Here is a 23,120-nt window from a genome sequence, read left to right as displayed (position 1 = left end):
GGATGGAACAAGATCACTGACTTAGTCGCACACTTTTCCCTTGGAATGTGGAAAGTTCACTGCAAGTGCCTTTATCAAAGTCATCTCTTTCATAAAACTGATGACTTACAGAATGCAGTTTTTCTTTCTTTTCTCCCAATGAAACCATACAGGAAGGTTGTAAGGACATGACAAAATTGTTGCAATAGCTTAAAAGTCTGACATTTTGTTCTGGCTTACTTGTTGTATTATATGATGCTGTGTGGTAAAGAATGGCGGCAGCACTTGCCTCTGGCCATAGCTGGACTCCTTTCTGCGGCAGTGCAGGGTGACCACTCTGTGGCCCTCGCTCCGGGCGTCCTGGCTGACGATCCACAGGGCCGGGTTGCTGGGCCTCGCACCCAGAAAGGCCACGCCTTCTTTTAACTTCACCCTATTCGAAAGCCACAAAAAAAAGTCAGTTTATGGTTTGAAACATGGCTTAAAGAAATGTTCGGTTAACAAGCGTATATTGTTCAGGTGAAGCAATGTCTGTGATAAGGAGAGGTGGCTGAGAATAGAAAAATGAAAAAAAAGAAAAAACCTCTTACAGTACATCTCCTCTCTCAACAGCACAACAAACCACTTAGTCTCTTGTAAAATATAATGCACCTTAACATGTGGACTCCGGGTATTTCCCCATGAATGCTTCTGGAGCATTCTCTTAGATGCCATTCCTTATGCCAAATCAGGTTTTTATTTAAATCTAAGTAAAAATGTTGTGTTGTGTGATGCACAAATCAAAGTACACAGGGAAAGACCTATTTCTAATATAAATTCTAAAGTAATAATAAGCAGTATTCAGCATCAATGCAGAATATTTGTTTTCTATGAACCATTGTACTATAAAATGCAATATTCATGCAGGCACATGAACAATATAAGTACTAATTCTCTCAGTATGACTAAGTTAAAGGGCAGTTAAGTCCATTCAGTTGAAAAAAACATTCATTATTTTCTTTCATTAATTTAGAACTCTCACTATTGTCAGCAGCAAGTCAGCATGTTTGCTACATTCAAGGTATACAAATGAATTCCCGGCATCAGAGATGTTCTTTATTTATTTATACATCTTTTATTTCTTGAGTAGAAGACAAATAGTAGACAAAGATAAATTGTGCTACCAATGATTACTTTGTGCAATTCTCCTATTTCCTGTCATGTTTTGTTACGCAGGCTTTCCAAGCCAGATCTAACTCACTATAAGCGTATCAATATATTTATTTCCCAGCTAAAATACTTACAGTAGTTAAAATGGCACCCACCCTCCATCCCACATATCCCCCACCTAACCCCAGAATAATGCATTTGCACAACACTTCACTGTGCATTGCAGATTGGTTCAGAGATGTTAAACAAGTCCTCAGGATTCTACACGTCATAAAAATTCTGGTCTTGGCAGATGGCTCTCACAGTCTCCCATTTTCTTGCAGCTGCTCCTTAAAATTTAGACATCGGCCCTAAGAACCGTCTCATTCGGAGTTATCAGCTAGGTGTTGGACCGACTGGACCACGGTGCCCTCGCACCAGCGGGGGCAAATATTTGAAGGGGGCCAGCTGGCTGGTGGAGCAGGCTAAGGGTGGGGCAGAGGTGTGGAGGTCACAGAGAGGCTCTTTGTGTGGAGCCAATGTGGAATTTAGTTTTGACAATCCCCTTCAAAGCACTTCAAAGCATGTCTGATCCCCAGGTACAGAGGAGGCTTTCAGCAGCAATGCCAGTTTCTGCTTGAACTTTGACCCCTTTCTTCCAGTGCCTCACTGTTGGCATGTCATTCTTTTCTCCACAGACTAGAATCAATAAGGCCTTGTGAGCAGAGCAGGAAATGTGTGCACCAACCCAATGAGCTCTCCCTTCCTCTGTTCATTTGCCAGTACCTTTTCTTTTATTTTTTACGTAGCCCAAAGATTCCTCCTCTTACACATATTCAGTTTTTACATCCAATATTTTGTTTTTTATTCAAGACAAATTACCCTGCCTAATGTCCTAAGCATTAAAAATGGCAAGAAAAGGAAAAAAAATGTTCAGAGGGAAAATGGCGTATTGAAATGCTCAGTCAATAGTACATTCGCTGAACCTAGAATGATGGTTTTTCTGAGAGAAAATGTAAGATCAAAATTTGAATAGATTGCCTTCTTTCCACCAAAGCTACCCATGAAAAAGCAATCCCTCTCACATTACCGATCGCTAATAGTGTGACAAACTGCTTGCTCCGCTATCAAAAGGAACAGGCTTCTGTGGGTCTTTGTATGAAATGAAATCTTATTAGCACGTGGCGGTGGTAGTAATTGGCCAGTGTGTTCCAGCCCTACGACAACAGATGGTGTCATTTCTGAGTCTACATGTTCGGGGAGACAATGAACTATGATTACAGTGTGTCGCAGTGTTCTGGTCGAGGGTGGGCGAAACAGCAGGCTGCCCATTTCCGGGGCACATGTTAGAAGCTCAGGGTCTGTTCTACAACCAGTGGTTGAAAAGGGTGTTCGTGGATCGGAGCCATGGCCAACCGACAAAGCCACTGTCACTGCCCCTCCTGTCGGTCTTCGTCAAAGTCACGTAAAGACAACAAATGCTTACAGACAAATAGATGAGCAAACAAGAGGGGAAAAAAACAATAGTGTCTTAATTAAAAAATGTAATATTTGAGATGAGATGGGGACAGCCAATATTTCACCAGGGAGCATGTTCTACTGTAGCTGGCTGACACAGAGGCATCCATTTAACAAGGGATCCATCTTCCCATTCATCAGCACACGGAAGCAGTCTAATTCCCAGGCAAGTAAACCTACCATTAATTAAATTATTATTTACTGGTTGCGAGATGGATGTTGGGGGGCCAGCTGGCACATGGGAAGGAGCAGGGTTTTCCAGGGCCAAATTTAATGATATGGACTTCAGAGCATATCAGTCAATGCTCTGCCAAAGACGACCTCTGCATGCACTCTGCATCGTCCGGAGCATTCTCCCCACAGTACGACACAGGTGCGCAGAGGGGAGATTATGATTGGCTGAGCCCTGTTTAACAGTGGATTGACAAACCAGTGAGAGGAATGCAGTCTAGATGTGCTCCAGTACACTGCTTCATACGCTGCTACACTCATTCAGAAGGACCCTAATGGAAAAAGACAATTATTTCGATTTTGAATTGATTAGATTTGCAGTGGGTGAAAAAAATCTGATTCACCTCATGAGCTCCATGGTTCAATATTGCATGGGAATGACTTGTTAATGGTGTGATACTTTCGATTTCCATCATTGTTAGCTGTCCTGGTCCCAGATCCTGGGAAGAGAGTGAAATGGTAGACAGATAGTGATATGGTAGGTCATTCCATATGTTTTGAATGTCTCTCAAAACTAATGCTTTGCATGTCTTAGCTGAGAGTAGGCACTTATGGTTGCGACTGTCACTATGAGTTACCTTATTTCCAGAATCACTGGTAGGGTATGAATCGGCACGTAAAAATACAGAAATCGCACCAAAAAAAGGGAGAAAGCACTGTTTTTAAGCGCAGTGGGGGAGGTGAAAGACACTACTGACTGCTTATCAGAGACGAATTACATTGAAAACAGAACGTTTATCCAGAAACATATGTGCGACTTGGAAATGAACATATGTATCTAACATAGAAATCCAAGTCAGAGGATTCAAGTCACCTGAAGTTAATTTTCTGGAATGCATCCCTGCTCCAAGTGCCAAGCAACGTAGGCGCAGATGGAAGAGTAATAACCCATACAAATCTACGGCTAACACACACAAAAAAGCATATGGATAAAGCTATTAGAACGCTGATAACGTAACTCTGCCAAATTCTAGCCCGGAGCAGCCACAGCTCTGAAGGAGTATACAATCGAACACCAGTATACACCGAAATCATGAAAGTGATCTGATAGTTATGACAAGGTGGCAATATGTACTAGTTGGACACTCTGGCTAAAGTGCACTTTAGCAAAGTATCTATGATACTAAATAGATAACTACTCTAAGTCCATTATAATAAGGGATAGGCAATACAAAATGTACCAACTGTTTGAAATACAGTAAGCCAATACCAGAATGAAAGGGCTTAAAATAAAGCAATAAAGCCTGAGAGGTTAGATCTCATCTAACCAATTCACATCAATACTATACCCATGACTCCCATCCCTTACTGCTCTTATAAAAATAATTTACATAGATGTGCTCATCCCTTAGGTGAGGTCATTTCGATCAGGGAAAATGCTAAAGCACATCCTCTTCTTGGCTTTCATGCAGAGGATTGTGTGACTTTTTTTTCCCGTCCTTTTAGTTTCAAAAAATGATTTGGCTCTGCATTGATGAATGAAAATAGGAATGGAAAGCTTTCATCCACCAGATGTCTTGCTACTCAGATACTTGAAAAAAGGTTCATGCAGCCTTTTCAGCCCATTAGAACCAATACCACACACACACACACATGTAGACACACACACGCACACACACACATGCACACGTACGCACACACACAGAAACATACTGAAACATAATTCACATTCATATAAGCAAAAGCTATTTGAAACATGTATGTTCTCACTATCACAACACTATTTTTTAGTACAGTATTCCTTCCCTCTGATCCTACTTTTTGCTTTTAACAGTGACCTCTCTACAAGTGGTAACCCAGGATAAATATTTTTTTTTGCTGTTGTACATTTCCTCGACACATTAATTGATATGCAAGTAAACTGTCAAACAGTTAAAGCACCTTAAATATCCAAATGTGGTCCTCTTCCCAAACAGGCATTGCATTACATGTAAAGTTTAGCATACCCAAGGATTTAAAAGAGAGATGTTGTACAGACTACAGATGCTGTTTCTCGGTTGGGCTCACGTGAAACTTTCAGCTAGTCATTACTCAAAAGCAGGTCCTACTAGCTTCGACAATGTGATACCTCTTCCAACCAGTCTGTTCTCCTTCAAGGTCATCACACAGCATTGACCATAGCATTGTGCCACGGGACAAGGGGATGTAATTAAATTAAACTTCAATCCAGTTGAAAGCTTAGGAGCTTGCTAACACAGGGTGCAAATTGTGCAATGTGCAATATAATAACGCATTTTGTACTCAGCCACTCTGTTATTATTGCATCCTGCTGCATGGTCTTTATAATTGCGTACCATCCACATCACTATTTCCACGGCACCACATAAGTTACCCTCAAAAAGAAAATACAAATATGTCCCATATGTTGCGGTGTTGCACTCACAACAGGCAATTCATTCAGTGTTATCCATGCTCCCTCAAACGGCTGCACTGCCAGAGGAACACAGCTTTGCAAAAGTACTCAACACTTAACAGAAACAGCCTGGCAAGGTTATAATCCCATTTTAACCTTCTTCTCCCTTTAAATCCTTAGTTCAGTGATTTAATTGAGCATTACCTCACGCAACCTCTAGGGGAGAAAATACAAAATGCAATACAGCAGAATAATTTTCCAAAGTACAGCCCATTCTCGTATTTTTTTTTTTCTTCAAGCCAAATTCACCCAGCAGACAGCATCCACCAAGGCAGCTTACATAGTACCCATTTACACAGGTTTTTACTAAAGAGATTAAGATGATGTGTGATGCCCCAGGGTGGCGATTATCAAATTTTCTCAGCCCACAATCCTCTTAATGAGCTAATACCTTTTCTGCGACACACCCCAATTAAAAAATGTTGCCTGACACTATTATAAGCAATTAAAACATTTTAATTTCATCAAAAGAACAGCATTTACACTGTAATTACTGCAATTCATGTAAAATTCCATTGTTTAATGTAGATTTTCTTGTGTTGTATATGTATCAACCCACCTCAACCCTTCCAAAGAACCACTGAGTTCTGACCCACAGCTAGTGAACGACAGCAGGGTTCCACCTGGGATTTGAACCTGCAGGCTTCCAGGGACAAAGCCAGTTGCAGAAAGCATACTGTATGACTATCCTCCACGCCATTTCAATCTGTGCAAATCCCATTCTCAGTGTACTGCAGACAGTAGCACATACTGAAGCTGAAGAGTCCATAATGCACAGAACGGCAGACATTTTCCAGAGATCTCAAAAGTCTGCAGCTCTGCGAACATGACAGCAGTGCAATCAGATGGCTGACAGCCCCAGTACATTGGCCGTTGCCACAGCAGGAGTAGGAGACGCAGAGAGAGCTGGACACTGGCTTTCCCTATGGGGTACAAATGCAGTTTTTTTTGCCAACATTCTCAATTTGAGCTGCATTCACTGGATGCACAGAAAAGCTCAGCACTCACCAACCCCCCCCCCCCCCCCCCCCCACTCCCCCTCCACCACCAAACTGTCTATTGAAACCACAGAGCAGCACATTGCCTATTTCCTCAATAAATAATGATGAGATAACTGGAAATGGAAAGTTGTCCCTCAGTGGAGCTGCGAAAGAAATAAATATCGCCTCACAAAATCCAATAAGTTGGAAGCTGAGTGCTGGTGGGAGTCCCCAGCCAGCGGTCCCCTCGCCGCCTCCATCTCAGCAGAGGTAGAGCAGGGCCTGGCCACCGCTCGGCCCCACAGCGCTCCCTTCCAGACCTCCACCTGGTGCCTCTGCATACCGATGCAGTGGGACGTGCCCATGGAACATGGGAAGAATTCTCACAGAGGCCGAATGGGGCTACTACAAAAGCCCCTATAGGTAATGAGCGATGGGGATTTGAAAAAGAATTTCATTTATTTAACCTTAATTTAACCGGGTTAGTCACATTGAGATACAGGTCCCGGGGGAGGGGGGGGGGGCAGGGCTCTGACTGCCAGCACCCTCACAGCCCAACCGTGGTCTTCTGAGTGATGACAACTGTGGCATTACTTTTCCCATTTTATCATATACTCACCGATGCAGTGCCACACTCACATCCTATCCTCTCTGTATACCAAATATCAACAACTGGCGGTGAGTCCAAATGCTTAAACCAAACAACCAATTTCTTTGTATGGTCTTTTGTGTCTTTAGCACTGCAGGATTGGCAAAAGAAAGGGAAGATGCTGGATTTACATACAGGTAGCAGAGTAGCATAATGGTTAGGGAATTGATTGCTCAAACAAGATACTTAACTTGAATTGCCTCAGTAAAATATCCAGCCGTATAAATTGATTGCATGCAAACAATGTAATCTGTATAAGTCACTCTGCCTTAATGGTAAATGTATATCAATGTATAAGATGTTGGCACCAGGAGTTTACTGAGATACCCCCCTCCTGAAAAAATGGGTGAAAAAGTTTGTGAATGTCCTCCATTCGCTTTGTGCGAATTGAGCACTTCAGGAAAGGGTAGGCAGATGTTACTCTGCTATCTCTCTCCTGAGTCCACAAGGCTTTGTATTCGGGAAGAGCTCAAACCACAGCTAATGCCTCCACTGTGTGATGTTTCAATCTGCAGCCGGAAGAATCAATCTGTGCTGGCCCTTGTCTTCAGAGATCAAGCCTGGTCCCAGCGGGACACTAGCACTAGTGAGAGGCACAGTCACAGCAGTAAAAAAAAAACTCAGCATATCATCAGTGATCATGATAGCCACGACCATGATAATAAATAACACAAAGAGTGACACCCAAATCCTTATGGCTTAAGGGATGAAAACACGGAGGAATTACAGGCATTTAGCAGACACTCTTATCCAGAGCGACTTATACAACTTTAACACAGCATTTACATTGCATCCATTTATAAAGTTGGATATATACTGAAGCAATGCATGTTAAGTACTTTGCTCAAGGGTACAACAGCAGTGTCCTACCTAGGAATGGAACCTGTGACCTTTAGGTTACAAGATCAGTTCCTTACCCATTATACTACACTGCCGCCCTGAACAGCAAAAATATTCTTAGGCACCTCCGCAAGATTTTAGAAAAGGCATCAAGGTCTTTTGAATGCCTTCACTCATTTTCATGGGTATCGCCACTTCATCATCATCAACCTTTTCAGCCAAAAGTGCTTAAATGCCTCCTGCAGTCGATGGCCGTAGCATGAACACTGACCCGCATGTGTGCTCTTTCACTGCCTTGGCATTTTATCAACCATAAATCAACATTCACCTTTCAATCAGACACTTCCCACCGACGGCATTTACACAGCAATAAATCACCGCCTGTCTGTTTTAATCATCGATAGCTCAGCCACAATAATTTGACCCGCAACCTCCTCTTCTGATCACTAGCTTCTCACCAAGGACAGCAGAGGACATTTTGAATCACATTTTGGATCCACGGCAACCAGTCAATGCACGTACGTCTGAAAGTGGCTCTTGCTTTTATCGCGAATTGACGGAATTGACATGAGGGTTTCTTTGAAGGAGATGCACAAAAAACAGAAAAGTGACAAAAAATAAATATCAGGACAATAAGGACAGGAAGTTACCACCTTCCCACTGATTGGTGAGGCTAGCCAATTTTCTGCATCCTTCTTTGGGCATACAGTTAATCAGATTTTAATTTTGAAAATTCACACCACAACCTGCAACAGGCTTTTCAATGGAGGAAAATTATTTTGCATAGATCCCTATGTGCCACATGAACCTTTGTGCAAACAGCATAAATGCAAAAAGGGGTCTTATAAACCCGTATTAAGAATTAATTTGCCTGCTTTTGTGGGATGCAGTCTTGTGATTCAGAGGAAAGCATGTCTTGTAATTAGATTTGGGAGCCAGTAAAAGAGATAAGCAATGAGCACGGTTATTGATATTCACACATGTTTATTGTAAGTAATTTGCATAACATTGTGTTTATCCGGGTTTTATCTCATTTCGAGTCATCGCCTGAAACAACAAAACAAATTCGGACTCTTTGCTCCGATGTAAATTGCGAAGGCAAAGTGCCCATACTCAATCCACAAATAGCACTGGTGCTGCGCAAGAGGCGCATGCAAATGGGAAAAGACTTGCAAAAAACAACAGTAAACAACGATTCATTATAACAATATTGCATTGTTGGTTAAGATGTAGCGGCATGTCTCTAAACCCACCCCCGCCCCAAATAAAAAAATCAGACATGAAGCCCTCTCTGTACGTCCTCACAGAAACAGTGAGATGGGGACAGGTAAGAAGGTGATTGGAAAGCGGTGGGCAGGCGAGGCGACGCGTGGGCCTCCGCTTCTTGTGCCGGTGCTCCTCTCATCCCGAGCAGGTGTTCGGTAATCCGCAGGTGATGTCTGCATATCGGTAAACAAGCCTATCATTCACGGCGCAGCACTCCTCTTGGCCACGGAAGAACGTGCTCGAGCCGAGCCGTGAAAAGCTGATAATGCCGGGGCGAGGCTGAAAGCGGGAGGCTGATTCGCGCTCTTACTCGCACCCCTCTCTCTCTGCTGAATTTCCCGCTTTTTTTTTTCAGCTCAGAAAGAGGCGGCGAAGATTCACTTCTTTCATCATCGCAATTCGGAACTTGCTGACGACCAAATTTGAGGTAGTCCTTTTTCCCCCCTAATTGCATGTTTTCTGCGTTTCCAGTGCTGGAAAGTGGTAGCTGCTGGCACCCAGGATGCGGCTAATGTGCAGCGCGTGCACTGCACATGCCTCAGCGTGTTGATGCCAACACGGAGCAGCGAAATCAAGAGTTGCTGAAAGAGAGCCAGACTCAGTACAGACACTGATATTGAGAAGAGATGTCAGAGAGCAGTGAGATATTTAAGAGACCACAAAAAGTCTCGGTGCTGAGTGATGATATCGACACACAGTGGCAGCTGTGGACAATAAAAGAGTCTCAGCGTTGAGCGATGTTGTCAGTGCACTGTGAAATTAAGACAGGGCAGTCTCAGTACTGAGTGATTATATCAGTGCACAGGGAAAGCTGGAGACTACAACAAGAGTCTGTGCTGAGCGATGATATCTGTACGCACTGAGAGCTATAGACTACGGAGCCTCTGCGTTGAGTGGTGATATCAGTATACCTTTGTTGACCAGACTTCCTCTTTCGGGACATAAAACATCCTTCTGGGCTGCATTTCTAAATGCATAAAAGTGTCTGGTTAGAGTTGCTTGTTCAATAGATTTGATATAAACACTGTAAGAAAATAACGTTATATTATGTTCATAAAGACCGTGTATCCCTGTCCATATTTTTGAAAGCCAAGAAAAATGGTCACCCTAAGTGTAGAGTTACAGACTGCCTTCTACAGTGACATTTACATTTAATGCTATTGCAGGTTCACTCAAAAATGACTTTGTTCCAAACTTTGCAAGGAGATGCCATAATTACAGTTTATGGACAGCAATTATAAAATTTTACTGAATTCAATATTGTAGTTGACAATAGTTAAGCTTGTGGAGAGGTTCCAAAGAACTGGTTACATACATTCCTGCTTTACAGCTGATACACACAAATTATTGGATGGTACAAAAAAAAAATGACAGCCAAACCCAACACTAGATACATTGACACTAGTTAACTAAATATAACTAAATGTGTACTATTGATAATTGTACTGCTAACTAGCTAGCAAGTTTCAATGTGTTTGATTCCACATTTTAATCAAACAGCCTGAAGTTGGCTAACGTTAGCTTACCGCTAGTTATGTTTTTCTGCTGCTGAAATATACCATGACCTAGATATAATAAACATACACAGATTATTTGCATTAGTACTGTTATTTTGTAGCATCATATTTCTACCACTATGCCATATCTACCGTACACACATTATATAGCCGCATGTAGGCTTCTGTTGACATATTACTGCCAGCAATAAATGATGTTATAGTCAAATTACATTTAAAGTGCATTTTTGTGTCTTCTGCAGTAGGTTAACTGAAAAAATCATCTAGCTGAAGTCATGTTCTACTGGTAATTACATTTCATAAATAATTTTTGATGAATTTCACTCAGAGTCTGTAAGCCTATATGCGAGGAAAATTGGTTCTATAAAGGACAGCATTGTACACGATTTCTGAAATGAAATCTCCGTTCGTACACAAACCACCCTATGCCTACAATAAATGTTGGGGCATTTATAGGCATTGGTGTGATGACAGCCCAAGCAACAGAAGCATGTGTTTTAAACCGAACACCACAGAGACTTGACTGAAAAGCTGTTCACTGAATAACATTTAAGTCCATGCTTGCGGTAGAATGAAGTGTGAATTGAGGTAACTGACCCAGACATTGTAGACCAGTGGTAACCAACCCCGTTCCTGGAGATCTACCATCCTGTAGGTTTTCATTTCAACCTTAATTTGGAACAGCTGACTCTGCTAATTAGCAGCTGAACAAGATCTCTAGCTGTTGAATGAGGTGTGCTTCGTTAGGGTCTGAGTGAAAACCTGCAGGACAGCAGATATCCAGGAACAGGGTTGGTTACCACAGCTGTAGACAATGTAACAACATGCTAAGTGGCTAAAAACCCTACAATGAAAACATTTCCTTTTTAAGAGGCAGTAGAACTGGTAATATTGTGAACTTATTTCTCAGACCTGCATACTTCTGTCTTTATACCAATACAATGGTTGTGCGCATTTTGCTGTTGATTTGTCATTTAGAAAAGCAATGGAAAATGAAAATGAATGAACAAAAGACAAAGGTGATACTTTTGCCAGCTAATGTATTGAACTGTATTCCTGTAGATATGGAGACTATCTGTATTAACTCTCCTATGAGGGAATGTCAACAATGCCAACCATGCATTTCTCCTTGTCTGCCTTAACACCTTCGCCTCATCTCCCCCATTCCCTCTCACATTCTCCAGTGGCTAGCTTGGTAGCAGGTAACATTAGCCTCTCTTAAAGAACCAAGGCCAAGTAGTAGTAAAGTAGTAAAACTCAGCCCCTCAGTTTGTATTCAGTGTGCGTGGCAACCTGTGAGTGGCGTAGTCTGATTCCTGCCCATAGACTGTAAGCGCCCACCCCATTGTAGTCCACAGTACAGCAGGTAACTGGATCATGTGCAGCAGTTCAGAGCTACATCTCGGCACTCACTGCAGGTAGAGAGATGGCTAAGAGCTCATTTTAAGCTACTCTTCCATAAATAAAAGAAAAACCCTGGGCAGAATTCTGCTTTAAGAAGTATAAGTCAGCAGGTCCAGATGGTAAGGTATAAACCCAGCATTACATAAGAAAAAAGGGAGATTAGTTCTCTTGTTGAGAACAGAAAATGTACAACATTTTGCACAACATGTACAACAGAAAATGTATATCTTTCAAAGACAGTTACTCAAATGGCTTATACACTATATGACCAAAAGTATCAGGACACCCCTTGGTCTGGGACTGTTTTTCATTGTTTGGGCTGGGCCCATTAGTTCTGTTGAAGGCAAATCTTAATGTTACAGCATACACTCACATTCTAGACAAATCTGTGCTTCCCCAACATTTTGGGGAAGGCTCTTGCCTGTTTCAGCATGAGAATGCCCCTGGGCATGCAGCGAAGTCCATATACAAATGGTTTTGTCGAGCATGGTGTAGAAGAACTTGACTAGCCTGCACAGAGCCCTGACCTCAACCCCATGCGACACTCTTGGGATCAACTGGAAAGCCAGACCTAATCGTCAAATCAGTGCCCAGCCTCACTAATGCTCTTCTAGCTGAATGGAAGCAAATCCTTGCACCAGTGCTCCAACACCTAGTATAAAGCCTTCCCAGAAGAGTGGAGGTTGTCATAGCAGCAAAGGGAGGACCAACTCCATATGAACGCCATAATTTTGGATGAGATATTGGATGTCAGGTGTCCACATACTTTTGGCTCTGTAGCGTATGGTGTCTATGAAACAGTCTGTTGAAATAGTATGATTCAAATGTATTTTCTTTAGCAAATTAATCAATAAATAAAATAGCATCGCAGTATACAGTTGCTCTTAATAATAGCACTAACAGCGCTATTCAAATAGTATAATCATTGCTGCTCTAGTCTCACAGCTGAAACTGATGCTAAGGCATAATATCACTGTGAAGTAAGTTAGGGGAAGTGCAGAGCCTCAGTGCTGATGTCAGTGTGCAGAGAGGGGGAGTGGCAGTCCTTTATGACAGTGACACCGGGAGTGAGTCTATCAATGCTGACACTTGGTATTCAAGTCCGTATCTAAGCCCTTTTCACTGCTGTCACTAGCTAGGGTTATTTACACCAGTCGCTTCCTCATCACCCCATCACTTCTAACAAGGATTCAATCACTTCCCCCCCTCCACGCCCCACACCCTTTGCCTCTGCCCCCACCCCCGAACACCCGACCGGCGAGAGCGGGGAATTTGTAAAAGATAAGCATTGTGCTCTCATGGCGAATACTGACACAGCTCCAACAACACAGGGATTTAGCCGCAGAACAGAGAACTAATGCCCTCCACGTGATGGGAATCGCTGATAAACAAACAGCGGTAATAGACGGAACAGCGTGGCCGGGCTCAACATGCGGCCAGTGGCTCAGCTTGCTCTAATGCTCGCAAAATTGCTTTTAATTGGTGGATAAGAATAAATCAATGTACGCCATGCTTAGAAGCTTTCAGAGAACAGGAACAAAACAATATCAGAATGAGAGAATGTAGAGCAGAGGCACATCTGCTATAATAACTCACTCTTTAGCAGCTGTTGCAGCACAGTAGGATTTCATATAATGTTACCCATCTGACCATTTTCAGAACTGGACTGGCCTAGGCTCGAAAATCCTTTCACTGCAATCCCAAGATCCCAAGATTTCAGGAAGGCACGCGTGCCTCGGGGGAGCCTGTAAACAACATCCCAAAGTAATGCAGTAAAGGATTGCCCTGACCTTACCAGGACAGTGAGAAAGGAGGCAGCGCTGAACTTTGCTGCCCCCCAGAATGAAAGCAAAGGACCAGAGAGAAAAACTCTAAATGTATCATCGCACAAATTCTCCACATAACAGCACTGCACATCACGAGCGCCTCAGAGCGGGAGCGCTCGTCATCAGACAGAGAGGAAGAGGGAGATCACTCCCAACTGGCACTCGTCTGTTGTGTTCGAAAAAGAGAAAAAGATTGAAGGCGGGTTTCCATCGCGATTCCGCGGTGCCGATAGCACGTGGGGGCGGTGCGCTCCGCAGGGACAGAGGAGTCTTTGGACAGACAGGGAACACCGTCTCCTTCAAAGTTCCCTTTTTGCGGCTCTTTTGAAAGTAAATTATCTGTTCGGGGAGCGAGCGCTCGACACATTTTAAAAACCCGACTGGCTGACCTTTTAAAAAAGAGATAAATGGAGGGGAGAGGGCCCACCTTGCACAAAGCAGCACCGTGGGTTTAAAACAGACCTCACCCTTGAGAAGCACAAAGAGATGACAAAGCAGGTGGTTCAACATCACATAGAAAAGAACTCCACAGTGGAGAAAGGAGGCCGAGAAAGGAAGATACAAACTGACTCTCTGATACAGCACTTCAAATGCCATGAAGCAGATAAAAGACCTGCTGTTGGCAAGCAGGTGTCACCAGACAGCAAATTAAATCAAAACCATCTCCCACCAGGTTAAACAATTTTATTAAATCTAAATTTCGGCCTGCAGAAACCACCAAAAAGAAAATCGAACAGGTTAACATGCCTACAAACCACTTTTCAGTATCCCACCAGGTGAAGCTAATTGAAATCAAAGATTCTTGTTTGCCGTGTTTGTGTGGCTCTTTCTGTGTCTGTTCTCTACTGTGAGCGACTTTGCTGGCAACCGGTTCCTTCCACAGGCCAAACGGGATTATCAGAAAACCGGAGTCGCTAATGTCTTTCCAGGCTTTTTAAATCATGTAAAATAAGCCGAGGACCTGAATGCGAATACGTTTGAGTCAATTAAAGCCGGTTTAATCTGCTCAGAATGGGGAAAGGTGAACACAGAGTGGGGCACAACAACAAAGTTAATTTAATTAATAAGTTTGATGCCATTCTTCTCCCCATTATCCCCGGTAAATCCACTGGGCATTCTCTCTCCCCCTGCCACTTCATTATGGCATTCCTCCGAAACATAAAGGAGAAGGGGGGAAGGAGAAAAGATTAACATTGTTAGATTTCTAATCCTTGCCAAACTAATCCCATCACTATCCAACCATTCAGACTCTTTTCTATTAGCCCAAGAATGAACCCGGTCATGGATTAAACCTCAGGTGCTTTGTCTTGTGTGTCCTTCTATCGTAGGGATGCACAAACCCCAACCTGCAGGGGCAGACTCCTATAGGACTCATGGTTATCATTCAAACAGCGAATAGCCTACATCATGGACACCAGGTGAGCAGATTGGTCATGTTTACACAATGGGCCTCATTCACAAAACATGTGTACGATCACATTTGTTTGTAAACTGTGTGTAAGAATGTTTCCAAGAACATTTCAACATCATTTTCTTCTTACCTGTATTTGTTCATGGCTGTTTCCTTGTGCTAATCACATAAACAGGATTGTGCATAAAATTTACAAACAGTCAGCATTCATTATCTCATACACCTGGGATATGCACAAAAACAAAGGTCTGCACATGAGTCACGAATCCCATATTGGTTTTTTTCCTAGGAACATTCATAGGAAGGTTTTTAAGAACAAAAGTAAGAATAATTTAAGACATGTTTGTGAATGAGGGCAGATGATTTTAAACAAGCACAGAGGTAGTAGGTAAATCAGGACATACAGATGCCCACAGTTGGAGTCAGCTACCCCTGTTCTACAGTGACCACAGACAGACTGTTGGCACAGCTAAAGCAACAGGTAAGACTTAGACCCAGTCACAATTTACCTCCTAATCACTCTACCTACACACTAACACCCATATTGTGAATTCATGAGCGTCGCCATCTTGTACAAGGGATGTCCTAGAACTGAGTGAGCCAAATTGCAGGGCGGACTAGTGGCCGTTCGGCCATTCAACGCTCCCTCAATAATAAGGAAATTAAAGTGCTGGCTTAAAATCGAGTGCTTACCAAGCAGGCAATGCGTTGCTTAATGCCTTTACTCGAGTCGTTAAAGCATGGCATAGCTAACCACATTCAAATGTCATTTGACAGCCAAAAGTCCATTTCGAAGACAATTATCATGGCCATCGCAGTGTTGCCTTGTTTTCAAACAAGTGTTGTCTCATATGATGCAAATTCCATCAATAGAAGTGCACCGAAAACATCAATCTAAATTGCGATAATCATTATTTGCAATGCAAATTTGGTGGTTCAAAGTAGCCCATAATTCATTCTTTGTACATTCAGCATGACAAAGACAAACCAGACAAGATTATAATCTCTACCACTGTTATCAGAAAATTCTTGCTTTGCAAAAATCTTGTGCAGCCATCTTTTATTTTCATTTGGGTCTGACAGATGTATTGAAAAGTTCTCTACATCAGAATTCTCATAATTCAACAATCAATGAGGTTGTTGACTAAACCATAATGTAGTGTTGATAAATTGATAAATTAAATTGGTTTCTGTTGTTAAAGAGAATTGTTTTTGGTCATTATTTTATTTATTTTATTTTTGTAAAAAAATGCAACATAAGATCCATATGGTTGCCAAAAAACCTTGGATACTACGCATTGCAAGGTCTCATTCATGTTATCAACACTAATCCTTTATACAACCCATTTACACTGAATATTTCCCCGTAGCCTTGCTCAACGGTACAGCAGCAGTGCCCCACCCTGGATTTGAACCTGCAACCTCCAAGGTACAAGTCCAGGGTGAGTGTGACTGTTTAATCATGCTTTTTTGTTTTTTGTTTTATGCAATACCACTCCAATTGCAAAGCTCTGTGATGATGATCATGAAATGCTAAAAAATGCCTGTAATGTAATGATCAAGCTGGCAGCTCAAGCCACACTAGGCTATGCTGCGTTGGCCGCGTGTATGACAAACAGCCAAACTGAGGGAGCTGAAAACAGCATGGAGGGAGAAGCGGTCAAGGGAAGCCCTGGCAGGACTTGACAACCCAACCGAATCTTCACTTCATGTGCACCCAACCTCTGCGGCTACCCAGAATGGACCTGTCAGCACAGAGCCAACATTGTCCTCTACGTCTGTGACTCCAGAGGTGTACAAAAAGCCTTTTTATCTCTTTATCTCTCTCTCTCTCTCTCTCTTTCTCTCTATCTTTCTCTCTCTCTCTCACTCCATGTCCCTCCCACCCTCCCTCCCTCTCCTTGTTTGGCTGCTCTGTGTGCTGAAACAATGAGGCCTTGATGAGCTCAGGACCTTGCTGAAAGCAGAGGTGAATTCAATATCTGGACCTGGAGCTGTGAACGCTGCACTTTGTGCGACAGGATATGGGCCCTCTTTGAACACACTCGAGTGCAAAACTCAAGAATAGCAGACAAACCCCACAGCAATACATGCTTTGTGTCCCCGGTGGACAAAAATAAGTTTTATTCCTTCCTGGAATGTCAGCCCCTCTATGTCACAGTTTGACAGTTGCAGTCATTAAACATTAACATGCAGTTTTTGTCATTCATTTAAATGGAGCGTATAATAATGTAACAATATTGTAAATAACAAAAAATGGTTTACAGGAAAGTAGGCCATGAAAAAGAGAGAAAGAGAGTGCGTCTGTGTGTGTGCCTGTGCATCTGTGTGTGTGTGTAATAATTATTACTGAAGTGGCAAGCACAATTCTACCCATAGTGTAAAAGCAAAGCATAATACTCAGTTACTCAGTCACAGTAAGACCAAGGTAACTAGTTAAAATACAAGAAAGCATTACAACATTTTAACATTGTCCCAAAGTAAAAAGGCTGTGGTGCAATTAATTTATTTCCTGTTATACACTAAATGGACTAAGTTGTATTGTTGAGAGACACTGTTCCAAACAGTGCATTTCCCATTCATTTTCCTATTAGCTGAACAGCGAATGTGCACACAATTCAGAGGGATTTCAGTCTAGAAATAGAGGAATTCATTTAAAGTGACAGAATACTTTATTTATTTAAGAGATTAGAACGACTAATAAGGTGATATTTATGGCATTTCTACTTGCTCCCTGCACATGACCACATTGTTTATCCGTGTGATTAATAGGAGAACGGTTTTCCCCGGGGACGACGGAGTCTAAATGTCAGTAGTAGTCAACGAGGGAGAAGGAGCGCTGGGTAATGTGCAAGGCTCGCTGCTCCGGCATCAACGGCACGTGCTGTTTACCGTACGCCCAATTGACTCCAGGAAACGCGCCGGCACTGCAGTCAGTCACCCGGCTCAGTTAATGCTAATGACTCTGTCACTATTAACATTTTACACTTTTCTTCTTCGCTCGAGACAAGCGGCTTGATCATTGGATGATCAATGGGGGCGGAAGCGTTCTCCTGGCCTAATGGCATCTCGTTGTAAAATGTTTGCGGTGGCAGCATCCCGGCAACCACTGCAGGAAATGACACACGTGGAACAGCGAGGACGCAAAAGTCAGAACAGACCAGGCGGTGAGGTAAGAGACTAAATTAGAGTTCCTGCTTCACAAACGAGTTGTTTCTCCTTTGGCTTTAAAGCGTAATAATTACTACTACAAGCCAGCCGGAATTACCATACAACACCCCAAGGACTGACGCTCTCTTTAACATACCTCATTCATTTTTTTTTCTCTCACTTTCATTGTTGCCATGATGAATTATTGTCAATCAGCAAACCCGGCCAGTTAAAGTGAAGACAGAAATAATATAACATAGAAATAATATAAAGTGTTGCAATGCAATCCTGACTGCTAAAATATGCAGTACACTTGTATTTGCTTGGCCAAGGCAAAAGCAGCAGCAACTGATTGATCAGTTCTCCATAAATTAATATCAATGAAAAGATTTCCAAGATTCTTCACTCGGCATTTCTTGCACTCTACTCTTCAGAAAAAAAGATAGCTATTTTTTGCCATCAGTTTAACATGCAGTACATATAAAAGGCATGTGGAACGTAGTGAGGTGTAGAGATGCATGAACTCATGCAATTGCTTTGTTCCCTTTTTGTTTCACGCTGTCACTCTGAAGGGGATATACTTAATTAAAGATAGCATTCAACACACAGGGGCATGATTAACTCTAAATGTGTCGCTGGAATGCAAAGAGGAAGCAAGAAAGCACAAAGGCGGCATAAAGAAAGCTTGGGGATCGCTGTGCTGCTTGCACAACGGCGCGCTAACTAGAGACATTGATATGGAAAGTGTTGCCATCGCTGGAGGAATTTGTCGACCCGGGGCACTAATTCCAGCCCACAGGCACATTGCACCGCTTCCCTTTTTTAAAAAACCCTGCAAACGATTAATGAGATTCTCTGTGGACTGAGGTGAATATTCACGGTCTCGTTTAACAAAGCAAAGACGAAACCTACATCTAGCGAGAGCCCGAATTCTCGGTGGGCGAATTTGACGGTGCCTTGCGGTTCAGGGAGAGTTTAGCTACAGCGTTTTATGCCTTGGATAGGAAGGTCTGGCTGCTGCCCCATTGAAAGAGGTAGAACTACAACAAGGCCCTATCCTTGCGCACATGGGCTTGCTATTCTATGGTGCCCTGTACACACCACTGCTTCTCTCTCGTGCTTCTTGCACTTCGTGGCCCAGATCATTTCTCACCGCTGCCCCCAGATCATAACAGCTGTCACGCCCACTCAGTAAACAAGTAAACGGCCACGTGCCAGGGTCAATGCTGCTCACAACTGCAGAACACTGCCAGCAGGCATTCACCTCCACCTCTCCACGTCGTGTACGGCTACGATCTGAACTCTGTCCTTTACATGGTTCAATTAGCGCCATTTAATTAAGTAGCATTCAGTGCCGAGAAACGGGGGTTTGGTGTCTTTTTGGATGCGTTTTCCGCCGCACGGCGCGCACACCTGTGTGGAAATGGCGTCTCTGCGGGACTGAGAGAGAGCGTCCCTCTGATTTTGCCCCCCCATATCCGAGAGAGGCGTGTAATGGTGCAAAACCTAATCATTTATATTCTGCTTCCCTGAGTCATCTAGCAATGGGAATCTGCCTGAGCTTTTGCAATTAAACGGAGCCAGCCACCTCGTCACCAGACTCAGCGATGTGTGCAGTCGGGACCTGCTGAGAACCAGCCGAGGATTGGGTGGTCTTAAAGATAATTGCAATTATGGCCACATTTCCAGCACGGGAGATGGAGATTTGATCTATTCAAACCCAAATATGTCCGCTCAATTCAACAGAGAACAACTATTCCAAATGTACATAATGGCTTCATTAGCCATCCATAAAAACATAATCGAGTTTAACTGAATGGACAGCAGAGTGAGGGATGCCCCAGCGGACCACTCCAGCACAGAGCCTCTTGTGTCTGCGAGGAAAGCCGTTGCCTCCCCAGGCCCTCTGACAAAACAGAGAGCCTATTCTTCACAGGTAACCCAAAGCAGGGTGGGGGTTCCAGGGAGGCAGCAGGGGACTCACCCTATTGGTCTGCCCCTTGCTTCTTTCATCCCCCAGGAGAGCCATCTCCTCTAATCAGCGGGAGGCGTGATGGATGACGGGCGTAGTGACTGCGAACAACCCTCTTCAGAGCACGTCAGCCCCAGTCTCACTGTCCATTAGTCTTTCGTTTACCCAGCACTGGGCCAGCCACCCTGACCACAAATAGGTTTATTTTCTGGTCAGTGATGAATCCTTAACCTTACCCCTGTGGGGAGAGGCCTCCTGTTTCTGTAACCAGATGAAAAGGGCAGGGAGGGGGGGGGGGGGCGTCACACTGAGAACACAGATAAAATGTCCCAGAGAGGCTTCCTCTGGACATTTTTCTAGCTTTCCTCCTTTTTTCTGTTCTTCCTGTCTGTCTTGGATGAGTCACTCAGAGTCAGACTTTTGCTTTGCGACTCTCACTGGACTTTCAGTGCCATACCAAATGGATATTATTCTTCTACGGTGAGGGTGTATACCATATGCATTCACACGCAAACGAAAATGCAGAGAGGATCAAAATTCTATTCACGCACAGCGTGCGAGCTAACTCTAAGCAGGGTGTATTTGAGAACACTGTTGGACCTGTTGTACATACAGACAAATGAGCACTGGCTGGGCTGCACGGGAGAGTTTGTAAATCTTCATTTGGGACTAGTGTACAAAAGTGTAGTCCTACAGAGTTTAGGACAGCACAACAATTCAGCGTGCTTGGTAAGATCAAGGCAGTGAGCTGTAAGGTGAGAAATCAGAGTAATCGCGCTGTGAATCAGTCCTTCTTCGTGATAGGGCTATCTCTCGCGCTGTGAAGCAGGGCAGGCTGTCGGGCATTCTGCAAACTGTTGCTGAACAGTGAAAAATCGACATTGGAGGGACCTAACGAATGGGGAAAGGCCGCGACCTTTTGCAAATGTCAGCCTATTAAATAACCCAACAAATTTTGGAAGCGCATGTAAAATGCCACAGCAGTTGTACAGTACAGAGGCAGGGGGGAAGAAAATAAGAACAGATAAGATCTCTGAGAAGCACCATTGCTGAGCATTCAACACCGATGCCCTCCGAATCAGAAGAACAATACCAGACACAATATCTACCTGTTACCCCTGCTGACCTGCATTCTACATATTGTTTACCCACATCAGTGAAATAAAAGAGAAAAAATGTATTCATTTGTGCTGCATCGTGCATTGAATGTCAAACAAGTATACAACACTTCCACGGTATTTGTTAGAAACACTTCTTGCTTTTTCAAAGTGGTTGTTCTACTGATGATAAAGAGAATGCAGCTGTCATTGGTTTCAGTCAGGTGGATCTCTAAAATGAGATGAAATGTCCCAGAAGCTGGCTGGCCTTTGTATATATTGTACTGAAAAAACAGATAAAACAGAACATAGATAAACATAGAACCATAAGGTTTGCTTGTAAAACATTAAATTCTGCTTCACTAGGGAACAGTCAGAACAACAGTGAATTATAATTGGCCTATACTGATGCCTATGTCTGTGTTCATATTTCTACACGCTGCACATTTTGTGAAATATACTTCACTGTCTTTTATGAGTTTGTACACTATTTCAGTATTTTTCCTGCCGAGCACTAAATATTCTACTGTAAATTATACCATTCTGTCACACTTATGAATGTAATCACTGCAAAATACACATGCTCCGCTCAAGGGGTTCCTGGTGCAGCGTGATATGCATATGTTACTAAATCTTCAAACGTACAACATCACATCCACTTAAACATCACAGAGGTTTCTGTTTTGCGGTCACTGATCTCAGTCAGGATCACATCCTCAAAGTATGCTGAGCACTTATGAAAGTGTTTATTGACACAATGCCTGCAAAAGGTAAAAGCTGAGTAAACAGCTACAGTATTAAGCTTAAGTATCCCTTACCTTAATGTCTTACTCCAAATGAGTACATGAGGACGCCTCTCCTATGGAGACCTCCTATTGCTGGAGGTATAAACCAATACCCGCCTCTTTGACATCCCAAGAGAATAATGGATTGAGCCATTATGAGCCACTGGCAGAGAAACATGAGTCTTATGCCTCCAGTCATGCATCTTCACAATGGATTTACAGTTGCACTGGCAAATGACCCAGCCATGGAAGCACCGTGCGATGCAAGTATAATCCCCTGACCTTAAGTGTCAGTATACCATACAAACATAGGGTGCTGCATAGATTCCCATATATACTACAGAGCCATGAAAAAGTATTTGCCCCCTTCCTGATTTCCTCTATTATTGCATATTTTTCGCACTGAATGATTTCACATCTTTAGACAAAATGTAATGTTAAACAAAGGGAAACTGAGTAAATTATAATTTGCTTTATTTAATGAAAGAAGTTATCCATGATCAAAGGAAATTGCAGAAGAGATGAGGGGGAAAAAATAGTTGAAATACTATTTGACTGGAGTGAGTTATAATGCCATTTCTGAAGCTTTGGGATGCCACCAAACCACAGTGAGAGCCATTATCTCCAAACGGAGAACATTTGGAACAGTAGTGAATCATCCCAGGATGATTTGGCTGGTCTGCCAAAATCTTTCCAAACGTGCAACAACAACTCATCCAGGAAGTCACAAAAGATCACAGAAGAACATCCAAAGAACTGCAGGTCTCTCTAACCTCAGTTAAGGTCAGTGTTCATGAATCCACAACAAGAAAGATACAAGAAGCAAAAATGGGATTCATGGGTGAGTAGTAAGGTGGATACGACTGCTAACCGAGAAAAACATCAGTGCTCATCTCACATTTGTACAAAAGCACCTGGATGATCCCCAAGCCTTTTGGGATAATGTTCTATGGA

General features: G+C 42.9%; 1 protein-coding gene across 3 annotated transcripts in view; it reads right to left on the bottom strand.

Moving 5' to 3' along the window:
• The window catches only part of si:dkeyp-14d3.1 (transmembrane protein 132C), a 142,629-nt gene that overhangs the window by 69,896 nt on the left and 49,613 nt on the right, over positions 1 to 23,120 (bottom strand). For all 3 annotated transcript variants that reach the window (XM_035435462.1, XM_035435460.1, XM_035435461.1), the window contains one exon: positions 269 to 412. In XM_035435462.1, the coding sequence (XP_035291353.1) occupies positions 269 to 412 (144 nt within the window). The remainder of the gene's footprint in view (positions 1 to 268; positions 413 to 23,120) is intronic.

Source organism: Anguilla anguilla, chromosome 10, assembly GCF_013347855.1.
Source record: "Anguilla anguilla isolate fAngAng1 chromosome 10, fAngAng1.pri, whole genome shotgun sequence".
In the NCBI taxonomy this organism is placed as follows: domain Eukaryota; kingdom Metazoa; phylum Chordata; class Actinopteri; order Anguilliformes; family Anguillidae; genus Anguilla; species Anguilla anguilla.
Note: the sequence above shows the minus strand (reverse complement) of the source record. Positions and strands in the feature narration are given on the sequence as shown.